The 21,910-nt window shown below is 41.6% G+C and overlaps 1 protein-coding gene across 23 annotated transcripts in view; it reads left to right on the forward strand.

Annotated features, from left to right (window-relative positions):
- Window positions 1-21,910, forward strand: part of Apaf1 (apoptotic peptidase activating factor 1) — a 94,711-nt gene that overhangs the window by 38,354 nt on the left and 34,447 nt on the right. For all 23 annotated transcript variants that reach the window (XR_007974702.1, XR_007974686.1, XR_007974694.1 and 20 more), the window contains exons 15-17: window positions 12,852-12,983; window positions 15,649-15,774; window positions 20,048-20,209. Coding sequence is in view for 2 of the 23 variants with exons in the window: in XM_052165980.1 (XP_052021940.1) it covers window positions 12,852-12,983; window positions 15,649-15,774; window positions 20,048-20,209 (420 nt within the window). In the remaining 21 variants the exon portion in view is untranslated. The remainder of the gene's footprint in view (window positions 1-12,851; window positions 12,984-15,648; window positions 15,775-20,047; window positions 20,210-21,910) is intronic.

The following is a 21,910-nucleotide window of genomic DNA, read 5'->3' on the forward strand; positions in this document are numbered from 1 at the left end:
GTGCCCTTGTGGTAGGATGAAGCATTCTTTAGGTATATGCCCAAGCGTGGTATAGCTGGGTCTTGAGGTAGATCGATTCCTAATGCTCTAAAAGATGCCACACTGATTTTCACAGTGTTGTCCTGGTTTGCCTCCCACCAGCACTGGGTTAGCGTTCATCCCTCTCACTCTACGTCTTCACCAGCATGAGCTCTCTCTTGTGTTATTGATCTCATCCATTCTGACTTTTACATGGACTCTAAAAGTAGTTTTGATTTACATTTCCCTGATGGCTAAGGACGCTTGTAGCCGCCAGCAGCTACATGTAAACCGGGTTACCTGTTGAGAGAATTTTGGGGTCATAGGGAAGAGCGGCGAAAAGAACGTACGGCCAAGTCAATGTTCACTGATCAAAGCCGTAAACTTTAATGGCGCCGGACCTTTTAACAGTTCGGGCAAACCCTTCCCCCCAGACTCCAGGCTGAGTTCCGGTGGAAGTTGTCTAGCTTCTCTTGGAGGTCTTCGTCTTGACTGCTCCGGCAGCTGGGTGGGTCACCTGTTTAATTCAGGAATTCCTATACCTGGAGGAACAATGAACTTAACCTTTACTACGTGCGCTCCACCCTAGGTGGAGCAGGATCCTGGCTAACTGGGAGAAGTTAACCTTGACCAAAGTCAAACTCTGACCAAGTGCAAGAGTGCCCCAATATGGCTCTGTACATGTCCTCCCTTTTTTTATTAATTTGAACACGAGGAGGTAGAAAACAAGTGGATAAATATCCTTCATAAGAAGGCGGGCCTTTACCAGGAGGGGAAGCATTGACCGTAATTCCTCTTAAATATTGTATAACGTCTTTTTCAGAGGAGGGGTAATAGGCTCCCTTATTATTTTAAGGACAGCCTCTCGCCGTTAACCCCTATGCAATTAGGTGTACTTCCTGGGGACTCAGAAGCAGAAATTCACCTCCCCATGCAGTGCTTTGCCTCGCACGTCTCGCTGGTACCCATGTTTGTTCATAAACAAACACACATAGATCTGAGTTCTATGTGGCTCCCTCTTTGGAGATCCACTTGTGTAAGTTTTGAAGCCAGGGGGGTCTGCAAGTGTCTTTAACAGACATGTAATCTCTCCATCCAGGTGAGCCTGGGTGGAGACAGCCAGTCTGCTTAACAGACAAGGTCAAGAGTTAAAGGTGGAATAGGATTAACTTGTCCCAGAAGTATCCAATTCAGTTGTAAATTAACAACTTTAAGGATCCAAAGCTTGGCCTCTGAGGTGGGAGAGGTAGCCTTGTGAATCAAGAATTAAGCTGTTACTTCTCAGGAAAAGTGGAGACTATATGTTAAATTAACACAGCTGGCTGAAGATTGTTAGCCATCTTCAAAATTGGAATCTTCAATATTGGAATTATTTCTAGACCAGTCTATGGTTGAGTCAGCTGAGCACAATAAGGAGAAGAGTCATTTTAACTCTTCTAATTAAATTTTCCTAAGCTAGCATAACAGTCTCCATGTTCTGTCCCACAAAGTCTAAAAGCTTGAAGCTAGGCAATTTATCTAACCTGGGACATTTAACAATTGAGGTAAGTCAAGAACATATACCCAATATAGCTCTTATGTTACCATGGTCTGGGCATTCAGCAAGCACACAGTCAGCATATCTTCTGCAGCATTCTGTGGAAAAAACAGAGGACATGCCTTCTCCCCCAATATTAAATCAGGATCATGGCATATGTTAGTAAGTGAATTCCTTCATTTCACCTAGACATCAATATGCCTAATTACAAGATGTCATATACATTTAGCAAGGAGTTTCTTGGCATCCAATTTTAAAATTTTCTTAAAAACATGCAAGCATAATATAAATGATATGTACAGGGACACGATTTCCCCTCTCTTCTTTCTTCCAAGATATTGTTTTATTAATTTAAGTTGGAACACAAAGTATAAACCATAACATAGGCAATAACTATGTAATTATATAAAATATAGTTGCTTTTTCTGTTAGAGCAGTTGCAACTAGACAGCCTAAAAATGAATCATTAGTCACATGTACATATTTTTTTTTAATCTTTTAAATTAGAAATATGAATATCATTTATCTGTAATAACTAAGTCCTCTAGGATTAACACCATTACATGGTAGAGGTAGAAATTGAGGACATCAAGAACAAATCTTTATAATTTGATGTGCACAAAATATAAAATTATTTCAAATACCTAAAGGACAGTCATTTAGAGAACATATCCTTTGTTCTTAGAAATTTGAATCACATTTGTATAAACTGTAGAAATTAAGAATTAGCAGTATTAAAAATGGACCAATTTTAAGCAATTATAAACCATGAGCTATGTATATCTACTATTATTAAAAGCTTGACCTTTAACATCTTAAAAATAGCTGCTATAGCACCCAATTCAGGTATCTGTGTTGAAGCAGGGAGAAACTTAAAGGAATAAACATGTGATCTGATAGTACAAATTATCTTTTGGATAACAGTCATTAATTTTGCCTAAAAATGCTTGCCATGTAATAGACCAACCATTAATAATAAATTTGATTGTTGCTTGAAGCAAGGAACAAACGTTTCCTACCTAGAAAACAGAGGTTTAAGACCTTCTGTGGCAAGCTTAAAATGAGGTAAATAAGATAAAGCCAATTAATATATCCTAACAACTTTTGAAAGCCATTTACCTAAAAATTCTAAAAGTCTATAGGAGCAAGGGCCTGTAACAAACATTCTATGAACATTACACACTGAAAATTTTAAGATCTTAACTTCTAGTATTGAAACAGAGACAAAACACTTTTTCTCACAAGTCATAAGGCTGTTAGCCATTCCTTGAGGCAAAACTTTCTAATGAAATTGTTTTGTTGTCTCTTTAAAATTAGAAGCAAATGCTTTTATAATTATCAGAATGTAAAGCAAAAAACCAACCCTTTAAATTTACAATAATTTTATAGGGAGTAGACAGGCCAAATGTTAATGCTTTTATAGCCTCCTTGACCTTTCATAGATTTGAACTGCATTTTAACCCACACCTGGATAAGTCAAAAACCTTTTTTTTTTTTTTTAAAGCCAAACACTCCCTAGGTGGGGCCTGTAAGGCAGAAACAATTTCTCAAAACTTCCTCACTAGCTTCCCCTGAGGCAGCTCTAAGCTTTGCATTAACTCAAATGTAAATTTTTTTATCTGCCCTAGGATCCACCTTGAGTCCTTGGCAAGGACATTGTATGAGATTCCTCAAATGTAAATATCTTCTAATCTGAGCCTTTGATCTAAGACCAGACCCAAACCTACAAGGACAATTTAAGGATTAAACAAAAGAAACCTGTAATTTCATGGTCAAGGGAACCTACTTGATATCAAATACATTTCTACAGAGATATCCTTTTTAATCTTGGAGGGTTAAATTTTGCTCCTACCATTGTAGCCTATAAACTTGTGGAAAAGTGGCAATGGGCCTCTAAAACCCATAGCTGTATCACTCTCAAAATTATCTTAATTACAAAATGTTAACAATTACGAGCCTGCAAACTGAAAACTGTAGCCAATGACACACTGATTTTTATTGTAACTCAATGTTTTCTTGCAATATTAGAGCACAATTGTAATTTTGGAAGCAAATCTCAATTTTAAACAATCTATTTTCTTTAAAATTAATGGCAAACACATATTTACAGCACAAGGTTTGTATGCCAGTTCTTATGTTCAAGTGTATAACAGTGTAACTTATTAAAGAGACAATATTTTAAATCTTAATCTTCATTAAGTCTAATCTCCAGGCCAAGATTCACATGAAACACCATGCCAATTTAGGAGCGTCCCAAAGGCCTGTATTTCCTGGATTGCGTCATGCCACGTGGTGTTCAAAATGGCGACTACCCTAAACTACCAGCCTTAATCGTCATGCCACGTGTTCAAAATGGCGACTACCCTAAACTACCAGCCTTAACCATCATGCCACGTGTTCAAAATGGCGACTACCCTAAACTACCAGCCTTAACCTAACTTTTGTTAATAACATTATACCTTTTAAATCATGTGCAGTGACTTAAGCCAATACTCTATAGTCAAGACATGCAAAATATACCTTTAAATCCAATTATAAACAAGAACAAAGCATGAGTGGCGTTAGGCCACGTGTAGTTAGTTAAGATAGCTCTAACACTGAATCACCAGTTTTAAACTAACCTTTTCTTAATAACACTATACCTTTTACATAATAACCAATTAATTTATAACTCTTTAGTCAAGAAATGTAAAGCCTTATATCATTAAAACCAATTAGAAACAAGTATAAAGCGACTACATGAATTTCACAAGCCAAACCAAAGTCTTCCCAAATCTCGAGGTTTCTGGGCTTTAAGAGCGGCTTTTTCCCCAGCCATGCTTGCCTCTTGGGTGAGTGAGCTACGCTGCTGCAGCGTGGCTTTGAATCAATCCCCACACAAACTGTGGCTAGCTCAAGAGGTTACCAGCAGATGTAATCTTTACCAATTTTTTCTTTTTAACATGAAACAGTCATTCACACAAAGACACAGAGAGGACATAAACATACACATAGACAGACAGTCGGTGCACCGGGACAAACACGGAAAGATACACAGAAAGTTAAGCGTGCTTGTTAAGCAATTGCATCCATTTTCCTCTTTAAACAGCTCTTAGAAGCTGTGGACATATGCCTATTTTTAAAAACCCCTTTCTTTTCGCCGAAATCAGCTCTTACGAGCTTTGGGCAAATGCCTACCAAATTCCTTCCCCATATTTCCCTATCTTATCAACCCAAGCAGTCCTGCGCTGGGTCCACGCAGTATGCTTGAAAAACTGTATCCATTCCTGCACTCACAACAATAGACACGAATTCACTAGCGCTAGTTTTGCCCTCTATGTTGCTTACCGTGCGGACACCATTAATTTTCACCTTTTCCGCGAAGCTTCGCTGGATAGGGCTACCTCAAGAAATTCTCTCGTGCCAGGTCGCCCCACGTTGGGCGCCACTATGTAGCCGCCAGCAGCTACATGTAAACCGGGTTACCTGTTGAGAGAATTTTGGGGTCATAGGGAAGAGCGGCGAAAAGAACGTACGGCCAAGTCAATGTTCACTGATCAAAGCCGTAAACTTTAATGGCGCCGGACCTTTTAACAGTTCGGGCAAACCCTTCCCCCCAGACTCCAGGCTGAGTTCCGGTGGAAGTTGTCTAGCTTCTCTTGGAGGTCTTCGTCTTGACTGCTCCGGCAGCTGGGTGGGTCACCTGTTTAATTCAGGAATTCCTATACCTGGAGGAACAATGAACTTAACCTTTACTACGTGCGCTCCACCCTAGGTGGAGCAGGATCCTGGCTAACTGGGAGAAGTTAACCTTGACCAAAGTCAAACTCTGACCAAGTGCAAGAGTGCCCCAATATGGCTCTGTACAGACGCTGAACTTTTTAAAAAGTGTTTCTCAGCTATTGAGTTTTCCTTTTGAAAATTCCCTGTTTAGATCTGCACCTCATGTTTTAAATTGGATTATTTGGTTCTTTTGATATCTAGTTTCTTGGATTCTTTATGTATTTTGAATATTAGTCCTCTGTTGGACGTGGAGTTGGTAAAGATCTTTTCCTGTACTGTAGGCTGCTGCTTTGTCTGAATGGCAGTGCCCTTTACTTTACGGGAGCTTTTTAATTTCATAAGGTGCAATTATTGATGTTGATCTTCGTGCCTGAGCTATTGGTATTGTTAGACTCCTGTGTCAGTTCAAGGCTGTTCCCCACTTTCTTCTGTATCAGGTTCAGTGTATCTGCTTTATGTTGAGGTCTTTGATTGATTTGGATTTGTGCAGGGCTAGAGATAAAGATCTACTTGCATTTCTTTTACATGTAGGTATCCAGTTTAATCAGCACTATTTGTTGAAGATGCTTTCTCCCCCCGACCCCCTGTAGTTTGTCATTTTGGCTTCTTTATCTAAGGCCAGGTGTCCATATGTACGGGGATCAATGTCTGGGTCTTCAAGTCAACTCTGTTAATCAACATGTGTGTTTTATCCAGTACCATGATGTTTTTATTACTATAGATAGATTTCTAGTACAACTGGAAATCAGGGTGGGTGATACCTCTAGTAGTTCTTTTAATGTTCAGGATTGTTTAGCTATCCTGGATTTTTTGTTTTTCCATATGAAGTTAAGAAATTTTCTTTCAAAGTTTATGAAGAATTATGTTGAAATTTTGGTGGGAATTGCATTGACTCTGTAAATTGCTTGATTGCTTTTTTTTATTCTTAGCCATTTTTTAATTGGATATTTTATTTATTTACATTTCAAATGTTATTTCCTTTCCCGATTTCCACCCCAGAAGTCGCCTATCCCATCCCCCCTCCTCCTGTTTCTTTTTTTTATTTATTTTTATTTTTTTTTATTTATTGATATATTTATTTACATTTCAAATGATTTCCCCTTTTCTGGAACCCCACTCCCCAAAAGTCCCATCAGTCCCCTTCCCTCCCCCTGTTTTCCCACCCAACCCTTCCCACTTCCCTGTTCTGATTTTGCTCTATACTGCTTCACAGAGACTTTTCAGAACAAGGGGCCACTCCTCCATTCTTCTTGTACCTCATTTGATGTGTGGATTATGTTTTGGGTATTCCAGTTTTCTAGGTTAATATCCACTTATTAGTGAGTGCATACCATGTTCACCTTTTGAGTCTGGGTTACCTCACTTAGTATGATGTTCTCTAGCTCCATCCATTTTCCTAAGAATTTCATGAATTCATTGTTTCTAATGGCTGAATAGTACTCCATTGTGTAGATATACCACATTTTTTGCATCCACTCTTCTGTTGAGGGATACCTGGGTTCTTTCCAGCATCTGGCAATTATAAATAGGGCTGCTATGAACATAGTAGAGCATGTATCCTTATTACATGGTGGGGAGTCTTCTGGGTATATGCTCAGGAGTGGTATAGCAGGATCTTCTGGAAGTGAGGTGCCCAGTTTTCGGAGGAACCGCCAGACTGCTTTCCAGAGTGGTTGTACCAATTTGCAACCCCACCAGCAGTGGAGGAGTGTTCCTCTTTCTCCACACCCTCTCCAACACCTGCTGTCTCCTGAATTTTTAATCTTAGCCATTCTGACTGGTGTAAGGTGAAATCTCAGGGTTGTTTTGATTTGCATTTCCCTAATGACTAATGAAGTTGAGCATTTTTTAAGGTGTTTCTCTGCCATCCGAAGTTCTTCAGGTGAGAATTCTTTGTTTAACTCTGTACCCCATTTTTTAATAGGGTTGTTTGGTTTTCTGGAGTCTAACTTCTTGAGTTCTTTATATATATTGGATATTAGCCCTCTATCTGATATAGGATTGGTGAAGATCTTTTCCCAATTTGTTGGTTGCCGATTTGTCCTTTTGATGGTGTCCTTTGCCGTACAGAAACTTTGTAATTTTATGAGGTCCCATTTGTCAATTTTTTTTTTTTTTTTTTTTTTTTTTTTAAGATTTATTTATTTTTATATGTAAGTACACTGTAGCTGTCTTCAGACACACCAGAAGAGGGAGTCAGACCTCATTACAGATGGTTGTGAGCTGCTAGGATTTGAACTCAGGACCTTCGGAAGAGCAGTCAGTGTTCTTAACTGCTGAGCCATCTCTCCAGCCCATTTGTCAATTCTTGATCTTAGAGCATATGCTATTGGTGTTCTGTTCAGAAACTTTCTCCCTATACCGATGTCCTCAAGGGTCTTCCCCAGTTTCTTTTCTATTAGCTTCAGAGTGTCTGGCTTTATGTGGAGGTCCTTGATCCATTTGGATTTGAGCTTAGTACAAGGAGACAAGGATGGATCAATTTGCCTGTTTCTATGAGGGTGTGCCCCTACCTACCCATTCACTTTGGTCTCCCTGCCCGCTTATTCCCCTACACTGGGGCATCGAGCATTCACAGGACCAAGGGCCTCTTCTTTCATTGATGCCTAACAAGGCTGTCCTCTACTACATACGCGGCTGGAGCCATGGGTCCCTCCATGTGTACTCCTTGTTGGTAGTTTAGACCCTGGGAGCTCTGGTTGGTTGATATTGTTGTTCTGCCTTTGGGGTTGCAAACCCCTTCAGCTTCTTCAGTACTTTCTCTAACTCCTCCATTGGGGACCCCATGCTCAGTCCAGTGGTTGGCTGCGAGCATCCACCTCAGTATATGTCAGGCTCTGGCAGAGCCTCTCAGGATCAGGCTCCTGTCAGCATGCATTAGGATGCACTCTCTCTCTTTTTTTTTTTTTTTTAACTGTTAATCCTACCAATCCATGAGTATGGGAGATCTCTCTCTCTCTCTCTCTCTCTCTCTCTCTCTCTCTCTGTCTCTGTCTCTCTCTCTCTCTCTCTCTCTCTCTCTTTGGTGTTTTGGAATTTTTTTTTTTTTTCTGAGACAGGGTTTTTCTCTATAGCCCTGACTATCCTGGAACTCACTCTGTAGACCAGGCTGGCCTCGAACTCAGAAATCCGCCTGCCTCTGCCTCCCAGACTGCTGGGATTACAAGCGTGCACCACCACTGCCCGGCTGAGATCTCATCTTTTGTAATCTTCTTTTATTTCTTTCTTCAAGGACTTTATAAATTTTTTATCATACACATTTTCACTTGGTTGGTTAGTTCCTTGGTTGGTTACTCCAAGATATTTTATATTATTTGAGACTATTATGAAGGGTGTTGTTTCCCTGATTTCTTTTTCAATTTGTTTGTCATTTGTATATAGCAGGACTACTGATTTTTGTGACTTAATCTTGTGTCCTATTTTATTGAAAGTATTTATCATCTGTAGTAGTTTCCTGGTAGAATTTTTAGGGTCATTTATGTATACTGTCATGTCATCTGCAAACAATAATACTTTGGTTTTTTTTTCCAATTTGAATACCTTTAATCTCCTTCAGTTGTCTTATTGCTATAGCCAAGACTTTAAGTGCAATTTTGAATATTTTTGGAGAGTTTCATACCTGATGGGTTGTTTTGAGTTTTTCTCCATTCTCCATTTAAGTTGATGTTGGCTATGGGCTTGCTATAAATTGTCTTTTTTAGGTATCTCCCTGTATTCCTAATCTCTCCAGGACTCTTGTCATGAAGAGGTGTTGGATTTTGTCACAGGCTTTTTCTGCATCTAATGAGAGAATCATGTTGTTTTATTGTTCTTTCAGTTGGTTTATATGGTTTATATGTATATATGTGTATATACTGATTTCATATATTGAATCATCTTCCATCTCTGGGGTGATACCTTTTTGATCATGGTGGATGCTCTGTTTTGATGTATTTTTGAATTTGGTTTGCAAATATTTTATTATTTTATTGAGTATTCTTGCATCTATGTTCAAAAGGGAAATTGGTCTATAATTTTCCTTGTGGGGTCTTTATGTGGTTTGGGCATTTGAGTAACTGTGGCCTCATGAAATAAATTGGGCAGTGTTCCTTCTGTTTCTATTTTATAAAATAGTTTGAGGAACATTCACATTAATTGTTCTTTGAAATTCTGGTAGAATTCTGTGCTCAAACCATCTGGCCCTGGGCTGTTTTTGGTTGGCAGACTTTAATGACTGCTTCTATTTAACTAGAGGTTATAGGCCTGTTTAAATTCCTTATGTGTTCTTGATTTAACTTTGGTAAGTTGTACCTATCAAAATTATACATTTCTTGTAGATGTTCCAATTTGGTAGAAGTACAGGTTCTTAAAGTATGTCCTTATAATTCTTGGTGTCTGTTGTCATGTCCCTCTTTCCATTTCTGGATTTGTTAGTTTGGATATTCTCTCTCCACTTTTTAGTTAATTTGAATTAGTGTTTATTGATCTTTTTATTTTCTTTAAGAATCAGCTCTTTGTTTCATTGATTCTTTGTACTGATGTCTTTGTTTCTATTTATTGACTGCAGCCCTGAGCCTGACTACTCCTCTTGGGTGTGACTCCAGTGTTTTTATCTAGGCATTTAGTGCTGTGAACTTGACTCCTAGAACTGCTTTCATCCTATCCTATAAGTTTGGTTATGCTGTGTATTCATTTCCATTTGGATCTAGGAAGTCTTTAAAATTTTTCTTAAGTTCTGTCTTAACCCATTTATTTTCATTTAGCAGAGTTTTATTCAGTTTCCACAAGTGTAAGTTTGCTATTGTTATTGATATCCAGCTCTAGTTCATCGTGCTCTAATAGAGTGCAGGGAGTCATTTCAGCTTTCTTGAGCTTTGTGATCCGGTATCTGTCAGTTTTGGAGACCATTCCATGAGCTGCAGAGAAGAAGGATTATTCTTTTGTGTTTGGGTAAAATGCTCTGTAAATACTTTTTAGATACATGTGGTTTATAATGTCTGATAGCGCTTGCATTTCTCTGTGTAGTTTTTGTCTGGATGACCAGTCTGTTGGTGAGAATGGGGTATTGAAGTCACATATTGAAGGGTCAGTGTGTGATTTAAGCCATAGCAGTGTTTCTTTTACAAACTTGGGTGCCCTTGTGTTAGGGGCATAGATGTTAAGAATTGAAATTTTTTTGTGTGTGCATTTTTCCTTTGATGAGTATATAGTGTCCTTCCCTAGTTCTTCTGATTAGTCTTGGTTTGAAGACTATATTTTGTTAGATATTAAAATCTATACCAGCTTGCTTCATTGGTCAATTTACTTGGAATTCTTTTTTCCCTTTTATTCCTTTACCCTGAGGTAATGTTTCTCCTTGATGCTGAGGTCTGTTTCTTGGATACAGCAGAAGGATGCATCCTGGGTTTTTTTGGATTTGGTTTTTTCTGAGGCAGGGTTTCTCTGTATAGCCCTGGCTGCTCTGGAACTCACTCTGTGGACCAGGCTGGCCTTGAACTCAGAAATCCTCCTGCCTCTGCCTCCCAGAGTGCTGGGATTACAGGCATGTACCACCACCGCCCATCTGCATCCTGTTTTTTATATGCACTCTTTTAGTCTGTGTCTCTTTGTTGGGGGAATTGGGACCACTGATACTGAGATCAGTGAAGGAAGGTTGGAGGAGAAGATCTTTGTTGTCTGCTGTGGCTAGTGTCAGAGATGGGAGAGAGACCACCACGGCAGGCGTTTCTCTACAGAGCTGGCTGTGAAGCTGGGGGTATTGGATCTGGGGAAACAGACAGGGAGGTGAAGACTTACGGTCAGCCCACCTGCTCCCCAAATCCTTATTTCTTATAATTTTAATATACCAAAAAAAGAAAAAAAATTGCCTAGGTTGATCAGCTTGAAGTATTTAGCCAACAAGAAGGGAAAATTAGATAAACTAGTGAATTTGCCTGTCATCAATAGATAGACCTATGGACCTATGTTTATAGGTCCATAATATTATATTAGTTGACATCTTTGATTAGAAGTAATATTTTAAAAATGATATAATTCCTATTGTGAAGTATGTAAATATAGCCTGATTCTGTTTTAACCTTATAGACTGATGTATATAATCAGTGCAAACTAGACATGAGCACTATAACAGGTTACTGGTATAAAAAAAGTAAGCAAGGAAAAAAAAAGAGGATAATTTTACCTTGTTAGTTATCATTTCTTGGGTCTTCCCTCTAAACTTTAGTTTCTATTTGGAGCATTTATACTAATAAGGAATTTAAGAGAAACTGAAAGATAAAGAGATGCTTTGTCACTAATATGTAGAGAGGAGGCCTACATCACTTCAGGATGTGTATGGTGTGTGTGTGTGTGTTTTATTTTCAAGGGGCAAGACAGGCTCTGACTAAGCTAGGCACCCTGAGTGCTGGGATTAGTCACGTGCCACCATGTTCCACCTCACGTAAGGTGTAGAGTGGTGAATCTGGATAAATGGAGTGGGCAAGAAAGGCTGGCCTGGGTTTCCTTCAGGAGATTTTAGCCCCTGAAGAGCACTGTGGGGTGTCTAGACTAAGATTGAGATAAGAAAATTATTAGTGTATGTTAATTACATAGTAGTTTCCATTATAAAATTTTCATAATGTCCACAGCTTAGTTCAACATCTGCCTCCCACTCTCCACCTGGTGTTTTTATGATAATCCCATTCCTCTCCACTCCCCTGATCTCCTGCATTTCCTTCTTTTTGGTAGGCTCAGTGGTATTCCAGGCAGCAGTTACTTACTCGGTAGCTTCCACTTGGAGTCGGCTTTGAGATGGGCCTTTGCTGGACAGTTCCAAGTTCTAAAGTCAGAATGATCCAGAGTGAGAGTTACACCACGTTCCTGTTTCTCATGACTGAAAACAAACCAGGAAGCAGAAATACTCACTAAAGAGCTTACAGTGGCAAACTCTTTGAATCCCTTGGGGCTTCTCTTAATTCCCATAAGTGCTCTGACAAAGGTAGAAGTGGCATAAGAGGAAAACAGGGAAGCAGACCTTGGGAGTTTCATGTGTGGGTTACTGACAGCATGCAGAGTCTGATCTAGCCTCTGCTACCGACAGCCTGCAGTGTCTGATCTAACCTCTGTTACTGACAGCATGCAGAGGTCTGGTCTAGCCTCTAGGCACCACTTCTCTGTTGCTATCATTTATATAAACATGGGAAATCTTGTGGCTAACTTTTGTTGTTAGATTTTTTGAGACGGGGTCCTACTGTGTAGCCCTGGCTGCTCTGCAACTCACTGTGTAGACCAGGTCGGCCTGAAGTCCCAGAGATCTGTCTGCCTCTGCTTCCTGAATGCTGGGATTAAAGGTGTGTGTGCACCATAATGCCTGACTCTTTGTGCTTAATTTTTAAAATGAGGCAGAGTTGTGCTGTATTTAGAGACGGGAGTGGATTCACATTAGTGTCATACTCAGCGGGAAGGTCTGTCCTCACAGGAGATAGATAGCATCTGCACAGTGAAGTCCGTTTGTTCTTTCTATTTTCCCTGTGGAAATGGCGGCTGTTTGTGCATTTTATTGACTTGTTCTCTTCAGATTTGGGATTCTGCGACCGGGAAGCTAGTGCACACCTACGATGAACACTCGGAGCAAGTCAATTGCTGCCACTTCACCAACCAGAGTAACCACCTGCTCTTGGCCACCGGGTCAAACGATTTCTTCCTCAAGGTAAGTGTGGCTACTGGAAACTCTGCAGATGAACTCGAGATACAGCAGAACATCTTCGTTGATTTTCTCCTGTGTATTGTATTATCAGGGTTTTTTTGGGGGGGGGGGACAAGGTCTCTTTATATAGCCCTGGCTGTCCTAGAATTCACTCTGTAGACCAGGCTAGCTTCAAACGCAGAGGTCTGCTTACCTCTGCCTCTCAAGTGCTGGGATTAAAGTCAGGTGCACCTGGATGCTTATTTTATTTATTTAGCTTAACCCACGTGCTAAGCAAACGCTCTGTCCCTGGGCTGCAGCTCCAGCTTCTTTCTAGTTTATCGTTGCCGTGTTTGAAGTGTCCAAATTCTAAATTCCAGATCCATAAGCAGAAAGTGGAGGAGAAAGAGGCGTTGTCACTTAGAGTACTGCAGACTGTACAGTGAGCGCGGGTCCTGCTGTTGGCATTCTAGATGTCAGCTGCATTCTCAGGCCTGCCCTCCCCCTCCACCTGCCCTTCCTCCCTCTGTCCCTCTCTCCCTTCCTCCCTCCCTGTCACTGGTCTCTGCCGACTTGTCTTTATGTGACAGGAAATACCTCAGCTCCAGGTTAGTCCCGAAGTTCCTATGACAGAGGAAGGGCGACTCCTCCTTTCCCAGAGCCTACAGATTAGATGTTAGAGAAGTTCCTACCTCACCCCATCTAGTTCAGACTCGTTGTTTCCTGAGTGAGTGCGCTGTGTGGCTGTGTAAAAGGGAGACAGGGAGGCGGGTGATGTGTTTGAATTACAGCAGTTTAGAAGAAGGTGCTGTTGTGAGACGCAGAAGGAAGGAGGAAAGGTGTTGGTAGGAATGTAAGCAAAACCCAAGAGTTCACCTCATGCATATATGATAATATGTGTAGTTAGGAATTATAAAGGATTGCATCTTTCAGTCTCTTTAAGTAGATAAATACAGGTAGATTAAATTCTATGGTGGTCTAGAAAGATGTTACCTTCTTTTGGATTTTTAAAAAAATTTTTTTGAAACAAAAAAATTTTGTTTCAAATCTTTGGTCTGCAGTGTCACACCATTTTTATAGAGGGACATCAGATTTTTAGGAGGTGTACGTGAAACATTTTCGAGAACCCCAGGCTGCAATGCCAGCTTTTGGGAGACTGAGGCAGGAGGAGCCTGAATTATATAGCCTGGGCTACAGAGTGAAAATGTGGCTCAAACTAAGGCTGTTTTACAACTTTTCGGAAGGACTCAGGCACCCTTCCTTAGAGAGTGCTACCCTGGCATGAAAATGGTCCAAGTCCAATCCTCTGTGCTGCAGAGGATCAGAGGAAGATCCTCCCAGTGCTGCTCATAAAAGCTTTATGCCCCAAACCAGACCTTTTGTCTATAGCAAACTGAATGTATGTCGTTTCACCCGAAGTATTTCAGCTTCCCTCTTAGATGTAAGTACCACGCCGTGTCCACACCTAAGAGCAGTGGACTGTAGTTCTGTTACATACCTGGCTTGTGTTAATTTTCCCATATGTGGTCTCAAACCCACAGGTTTATTAGATTCAGAATCCAGACAAACTTGCCTCTTGGTGGTTGTCTCTTTTATTCTGTTGAAAACTCTTTTTCTCCCTTTTCCTTCCTGTGGTGTTGGTTTACTAAACAAGTAGAGTCACTTGCTCGAGGACTGTCACTCCAATTTATTGGGTGGTTCACTGGACTGCTGTTTGATCTGAGCTGTAGTTCTTGTATTCTGCTATCAGTGAAGGTTTTTGAGTCTTTTAGGCCATTAATAGTTTTTACCCAATTAGTTATCTCAAGGTTTGGGAAGTCTTAGAAAAATGAAAAGCTTCCGTGGACCATTTTTGTAACCTGGTATTTAAAACAATATGGAGGTAATTTACACAATACTTTTGGTTTTTGTATCTAATTAAATACTATGATTCTAAACTGCTCATTTAAAAATAAGCAACAATTGTTCAGTTAGTTTAGTGTCCAGAATAAAAGCCTAGTGAGGCCTTGGAGTCCTGTAGTGGATTGAGATGTTGATCTAAAGGTTGGCCTGTTATTAATCATAAGCTTATCTTTGTATTTGACAACTTTATGTCACTATGAATTGACCATCATTCTGTAACCAATAGCTCACATGAAAAGGAAGAACCTAGTATGAGTTTTACTTTTCCCATTTAACTTAGATTTTCTTTTTTTTAATTAATTTTCATTTATGTATTGCATTTGTTTGTGCATATATGTGCCATTGTGTGTAGCTTGCCATGGAAGCCACGGCAGACGGCATTGAGTTCTCTGGAGCTGGAGTTACAGGCAGTAGTTGTGAGCTACCTGATGTGGGTGCTAGGAACTGAACTTGGGTCTCTGGAGAGCTCAAATGCTCACTAGCCCCCATTTAGTAGACCTTAAAATACATCCTTTGGCAGTTTGATTTACATACATAGTGTATCCTGGTCATATCCAACCCAACCCTCCCTCTCCCTGGACCCACCATTCCAAGCCTACACAACCTCTTTCCACCTTGGTTACAATTTCAAAGGGGCCAGATGTCTGGGCTGGTCTAGAACTTTTGAGCTTCAGTGATCCTTGGGTTTCAGCCTTCAAAGTAGTTGCAACTGCAGGTGTTTGCCACACCAGTCTCCGGGACTGCCTTTTTATGGTTTTAATTTATCTTTATTTCCCTCCCCAAATAGCTCTGGGATTTGAATCAAAAAGAATGTCGAAATACCTTGTTTGGTCACTCGAACTCAGTCAACCACTGCAGGTTCTCACCAGACGACGAGCTCTTGGCTAGCTGCTCAGCTGACGGGACTTTGAAGGTAAGCGTTGAACATCATTAGAGGGCTTTAACTTTAGAGAAGCCCTTATGATTTGGGGTGAATAGGAGTTTCTGTTGGTGTTAATAGTGTTCCAAAGCTGTGACACAAGCCTGAGATAAACAGCCTATAAAGAGGGAAGACGTGTTTCTGTTTACAGTCTCAGAGGTTTTAATCTGATCCTGTCTCTGTGCCTGGGCCAAGGCAAGTGCCTCGTGGCAGGGAGCGTGTGGTGAAAAACCTGGCTTACCTAATGGGGTCTTGGAAGCAAAGCAGGGAATAGAAAGGAGCTGGGGCCCACTCCCTTCAAGGGTACTTGTTAATGGCTTAACTTGTTTCTCTAGGCCCTCATCCTAAAGGCTCTAAAACAGTGGTTCTCAACTTGTGGGGCGTGGCCCCATTGGCACTCTCTGTCTCCAAAAATACTTACAATGTGACTCACAAGAGTAGCAAAATTATAGTTGTGAGGTAGCAATGAAATGATTTTATGGTTGGGGGGAACTGTATTAAAGAGTCACAGCATTAGGAGGGTTGAGAACCACTGCCCTAAAATCTACTATGCCTGTGCCACAGACTGGGGACCACACTTTCAGTTCACAAGTTTTTTGTTTCCAGATCAAAACCAGAACAGCATTTGTATGTTTGTAGAAAAAAGGCTTTCCTTTCAGTTCCTAAGAATCTTTTGTCATACTGTTATTTTTGTATGCTTTATAACCTAGAGTTTAATGCTTTATAACCTAGAGTTTAAATTCTAAACTTTAAGCATATATTACATCTTTTTTTTCATATATTACATTTTAAACATGTATTCATCTAGTATTTTTAGATCTGTAGAGTCAGGAGGCAGGTTAACCTGCTTCTGTCTTCCCTGAAGGGTGTAAAATCCAGTCTTATTTTTAGTTTAGTCTTGTTGTTGGAGTCTAGGGAACTCTGTCTACAATGTGTGAAAGGGGGCATGTTTGGTATTAATGGATTTTTATTTTTTTCCTTGCCTTTCCTCATTTTCCCTTTCTGGAAGTTTCTTCACTTCATTTCTTAGTATTTTAAACATAATAGTGTTTTAAAACTTTGTTCTCAGATCTTTCAGTACTTAGAACTAGATTTTTTTTGAAAAAAAAATTTACACTGCTGTTTCATGACTATATTTTTTCTTTTTGCCAGTATGAATACATTTTTGGTTCCTGAATACCTTTTGGAAAGCTGTCTTCAGTATCAGATCCCTGGATATCTGCTCCTGTGTAGGAGTGTAATACCAGGAAGCTGTCTGGGAATTGTGTTTCCTCATAGGGTTCTTAAGTTTTTATATTTGAAAAACAGTATTTTGTGCATGAGTGAGTGGGTGGAGGTGCCGTGGAGTGCGTGTGGAGACAGGAGGACCGTGCTCAGGACTCAGGAGTCAGGTCTACCCCTGAGCCTCTGCAGGGGCGGCTTGCACGGTTTGATGATCAACTCCCGTTGGTGGTCTTTTGTCTTGATCAGGTTGAGTGTTCTGAGAGAAATGTTCCACTTTCTGGTTGTAGTGAGAAGAGTGACTTTTTAAAGTTACACTGTCTGTCTGTCTGTCTGTCTGTTTTTGCATGTGAGTGTGCACATCTCACAGCACGAGTATGGAGGCCGGAGGACAACTGGCAGGAGTTGGTTCTCTGCTTCTACCATGGTGGGTTCCAGAGACTGGAACTCTGGTAAGCCTGAGTGAGCTCTTACCCACTGAGCCCTCAGGTCCGTTCAGGTTGCAGTGCAGCAGTACCGCAGGGGGGAGTCCGTGATTGATTGCTGCCCTGGCTTGCCCAGAAGATGGCGCTTTGCTGCCTTTCTTCCCATCTCCTGGCTGGTGTCTTTCCACACCCTCTGCTGCTCTGTTGCCTGGGCCTTAGGGGAATGGTATGAGTGTCTTAGGACCTCACGGTTCCCAGCGCACTGTCAGTCGTGGGTCTCTGCGTCACTGTCACTTCATTGTGGACGTGTACACTTTTATTACCAGCCGTCAGCTGATGGACAAAGGCTGATTCTGTTTACTAGCCAGTGGCGTGGCCAGTGCTCAGTCCCAAGCTAAGAAAATTTTATGTCATGTTGGCCAACGACAGGTGTTTGATTTCTGTGTTCATGTGAGAGTGTCACTCCACTCGGGGAGACCTGCCTGTGTTGATGACGGCTTTCCCACAGAGCTATTAAGCCAGTGTCACCAGCTCTTTGCACAGTGGCATGAGGAAGGCAGAGGTCGAGCAGAATGATGTTAGATAACAGTGTGTCAAGGTCAAAGCCTTGTAAAGCTTTTACCGTCTGAGAGAATAAGAGCTGTAAAATGATTTATGCCCCAAAGGCTCTGGGATTTTCTAAGCTTATTGTAAGGTATCATGTAGATCAGCTTGCGGTTTTTTGGGCCTCAAAGAGAAATGATCTTAAAGCGTTTTATTTAGAGATTGTTATTTAACGCACACGAGGGCTTAGGGTGCACAGGGACTCTGGGTACAGTGCAGTGACCTCCCTAGAATGCAGTGGTGTGGCTGAGTCATCTCCTGATGTGTGAATCCTTATCATTGCTTGCTAGGAGATGAGTTGGGTGCGGAAGCACATGCAGTGTTGGTAGGTGTAGTGAAATTAAATTGTGTCAGCTTGCTTTTAGTTCCAATCCTACGTTTGTCCTACTAACAGTATGATTTCTCATGGATTCTCAATGATGGGACCAAAGAGTCTGACACTTTGTTTCTTTTTAAAAATTAGAAATTACTTTATTGTGTGTGTGTGTGTGTGCATGTGTGTGTGTGTATGTGTGCATGTGTGTCTGTGTGCGCGCGTGCATGCATGCAGTCATGACATGCTTGGAGATCAGAGGCCAAGTTGGCTAGTTAGCTCTAGCCACTGTCATGTGACTCCTAGAGATTGACCGCAGGCTGCCAGGCTTGGTGGGAGGTGCCTGCATGTGGGTAGGAGGGGAGGGTCACCCACCCCTGACCCGTTGTGACCCGTTGTGCCTGCCTTCTTTCTGTGTTCAAGAAGGCTACCAGGCTAGTTCCTGGTGTCTCTTGTTTTATTTTACACAGTGTAGACACAGTTGTCCCAAGGGGAAGTGTGAGGGTTTGGCAGCTATCTTTTGGGGGTGGTGCACTTGGTCCAGGACCTGGTAGCTCTTATGAAGCCGGGACACTGCTCCAGGTCTGAGAGTGAAGGTGCATCTTTTCAGGGGCGCTTGCTTTGTACAACACTTGTGTGGCTGTTGCAGAGTACGACTTAGAGTGTTTCGTATCCCATTTCTCAGAGCTGGTTAGTTCTGTAGCACTGCATAGCCGTACCCAGCACAGCAGAAGCCATGTTCCCTCTCAGTCTAGCTTTCAGTGTAGTTTCTCCTTTAGGGGTCTCATTATCACTGGATGCCCTGTACAGTTCCTGCTGTGCTTGTGGTAGATGTGAAGTGCATCTCCTGCCTGTCCCAGCAGAGGGCAGCAGCAGACAGCTGCAAGTCCCTCCTACGCTGGTTCTCATTGTCAACACTAATCTTTAGCCTCTTCCACCCTGTGCAAGGCCCAGTTACCTTTTTTTTTTCTTTTGAGATAAGCTCTCCTGTAGCCCAGGCTGGCTTCAAACACATGATCCTCCTGCCTTAGCTGCAAAATACTAGCATTATGTCAAATTGTGCGCAGTTCAGTTAACTTTTTAATCTAATTTTACTGACTGTGGGATTTTGTTTGTTTGTGCAAAATGGAAGGTGGGTTTCCTCTCTCTTTTTCTTCCTTTCCTCCCTCCCTCCCTCTCTTTCTTCCTCTCTCCTTTCTTTGTTTTTCTCTTATTGACTTTACATCCAGGCCATAGTCCCCTCCCTCCAGTGTCACTTTTATAAATTTCTCCCTCCATTGCTCCCTTCCCGTCTTCTCAGAGAATGGAGAACCCTCCTTGGGTACCACCCCACCCTGGGACATCAAGGCCCAGCAGGACTAGGCACCTCCTCTCCCACAAAGGCCCAGCCCCAGGCAATGCAGGTAGGGGAAGAGGATCCAATGGCAGGGGACAGGGACTGAGATAGCCCCTGATCCGCTTATTAGGGAACCACATGAAGACCAAGCTGCACATTTGCGACAAATGTGTGTGTGGGGCCTAGGTCTAGTTCCTGCAAGGAAGCTGGATTTCTTAATTTAAAAATTAATAAAAAAAAAGTCAGGCTTATGTAAGGACATCCATTAGGTAGAGCTCATTTGTATGACATTTAATCTAGTTGGAATTCCAGAGGTGTGTGTTGGGAGTAAAGCGATTTTGTTTTTGTTTTGTTTTGTTTTTTAAACAGCTTTGGGATGTGAGATCAGCAAACGAGACGAAAAGCATTAATGTGAAGCGCTTCTTCCTGAGTTCCGAAGACCCTCCCGAGGACGTGGAGGTGATAGTGAAATGTTGTTCCTGGTCTGCAGATGGTGACAAAATAATAGTAGCAGCGAAAAACAAAGTCCTCGTAAGTCCTGCCTTCTCAGTCCACTCCGACGGAGAGTTTCCCGCTGTCTAGCTTAGCTCTGTGATTCAGGGCAGGCTTCCTAACTGCTCACAGTTATTTGAAGCCCTGCCCTCTGGGAGATATGGGAGGCCTTGTAGGAAAAGGTCTTAGTTACATGAGTCAGAAATACTTTGTACCTTCCCAAGACACACAGTATGAAGCAGCACAGGAAAGCCATACACCACAGGAGCAGTTTGTAACGTCAAGTCCAGTGTCCCTCTGATTCATTATTTTCAACTTTTTATTTTATGTGCACGGGTGCTATGGCCACATGTATGTCTTTGTATAATGTATGTAATGCCATAGAAGCCAGAAGAAGCCGTTGGATCCCCTGGAACTATACATACAGATGCTTGTGAGCTGTCACGAGGGTGCTTGGAATTGAACCCAAGTCCTCTGGAAGAACAGCCATTGCTTTTCACTGCTGGGCCATGTTTCTGCCCCGACCCCGCCCCCTTTAAGTTTATTTAAGTTTATTTAAGAGCGAATACTTTCTTCATCACTTAAGAAAGCTTAAAATAGGTTGATTTTGGTAATTTTAAAAATACCTTTAAATTGTTTTTAATTATGTGCGTGTATTGTGTCTGTGGGGGCGCTGCCCGGGAGCTGGAGTTACAGTGCCTGGGGTCCTCTAGATATGGGTGTTGGGAAACGAACTAGGGTGTAAATTTAGGGTCTTGCAAATATAGGCAAGTGCTTTATCGGTGAACTTCAACCTCAGTCCTTTTTCATTTTTATTTTGTGATAGCATCTTGCTAAACTGCTCAGGCCAGCCTCGAACAAACTAGGATAGCCTAGGCTTGCCTCAAACTTGTAGTCTCTTGCTTCAGAAGCCTCCCTAGTAGCTGGAGTTAAAGATGTTCCCAAACAATTCTTAAATATACACAATTGGCATTGTAATCATATTCATAAAGTTGTAGTTGTGCAGCTGTTACCACTGCATGCATTTTCTCTCCCTCCATCCCTCCATCCCTTCCTCCCTCCCTCCTTCCTTCCATCCATCCATCCATCCATCCATCCATCCATCTGTTCGTCCCTCCCTTCTTCCATCTATCCATCCATCTATCTGTCTTTGCCTTGCCTTGTCTTGCCTTTCTTTTCTTGATAGGGTCTCTGTGTAGCCCTGGCTGTCCTGGAACTCATTCTGTAGACCAGGCTGGCCTCCAACTACAGATCCACCTGCCTCTGCCTCCTGAGTGCAGGGGTTAAAGGCATGTGCCACCACAACCCGGCTACCACTGAATCTTTCTAAAAGTTTTCATCACTCAGACAAACTCCATCACCACTAATAATTCTCAGTTCTCTATCCCCACTCCCTGGTGACTAATAACATGATGCATGAATTTGCCTGTTCTGGAAACTGTACAAGTGGTGTTATATAACACTGATCTATTTGTGCTTGACTCATTTCATTGAGCATAGTGTTTGAAAGGCTTATTTAAGTTACAGAATGTATCAGGATTAAGCAGTCTCTCACTTCCTGTTTCTGTTTGTCTCTCCTCTCCCTCCTTCCCTACCTCTCTCCCTCCTTCCCTCTTTCCCTCCTTCCCTCCTTATCCCCCCTTCTCTGTATATGTATGTGAAGAGTAACTCCATTTTAAAAACACATTCCTCTGTACAGGCCGCTAACTCTTCCCTCCTCTTGGCTGTTGTGAACGATGC

Source organism: Apodemus sylvaticus, chromosome 20 (assembly GCF_947179515.1).
Source record: "Apodemus sylvaticus chromosome 20, mApoSyl1.1, whole genome shotgun sequence".
Classification (NCBI taxonomy): domain Eukaryota; kingdom Metazoa; phylum Chordata; class Mammalia; order Rodentia; family Muridae; genus Apodemus; species Apodemus sylvaticus.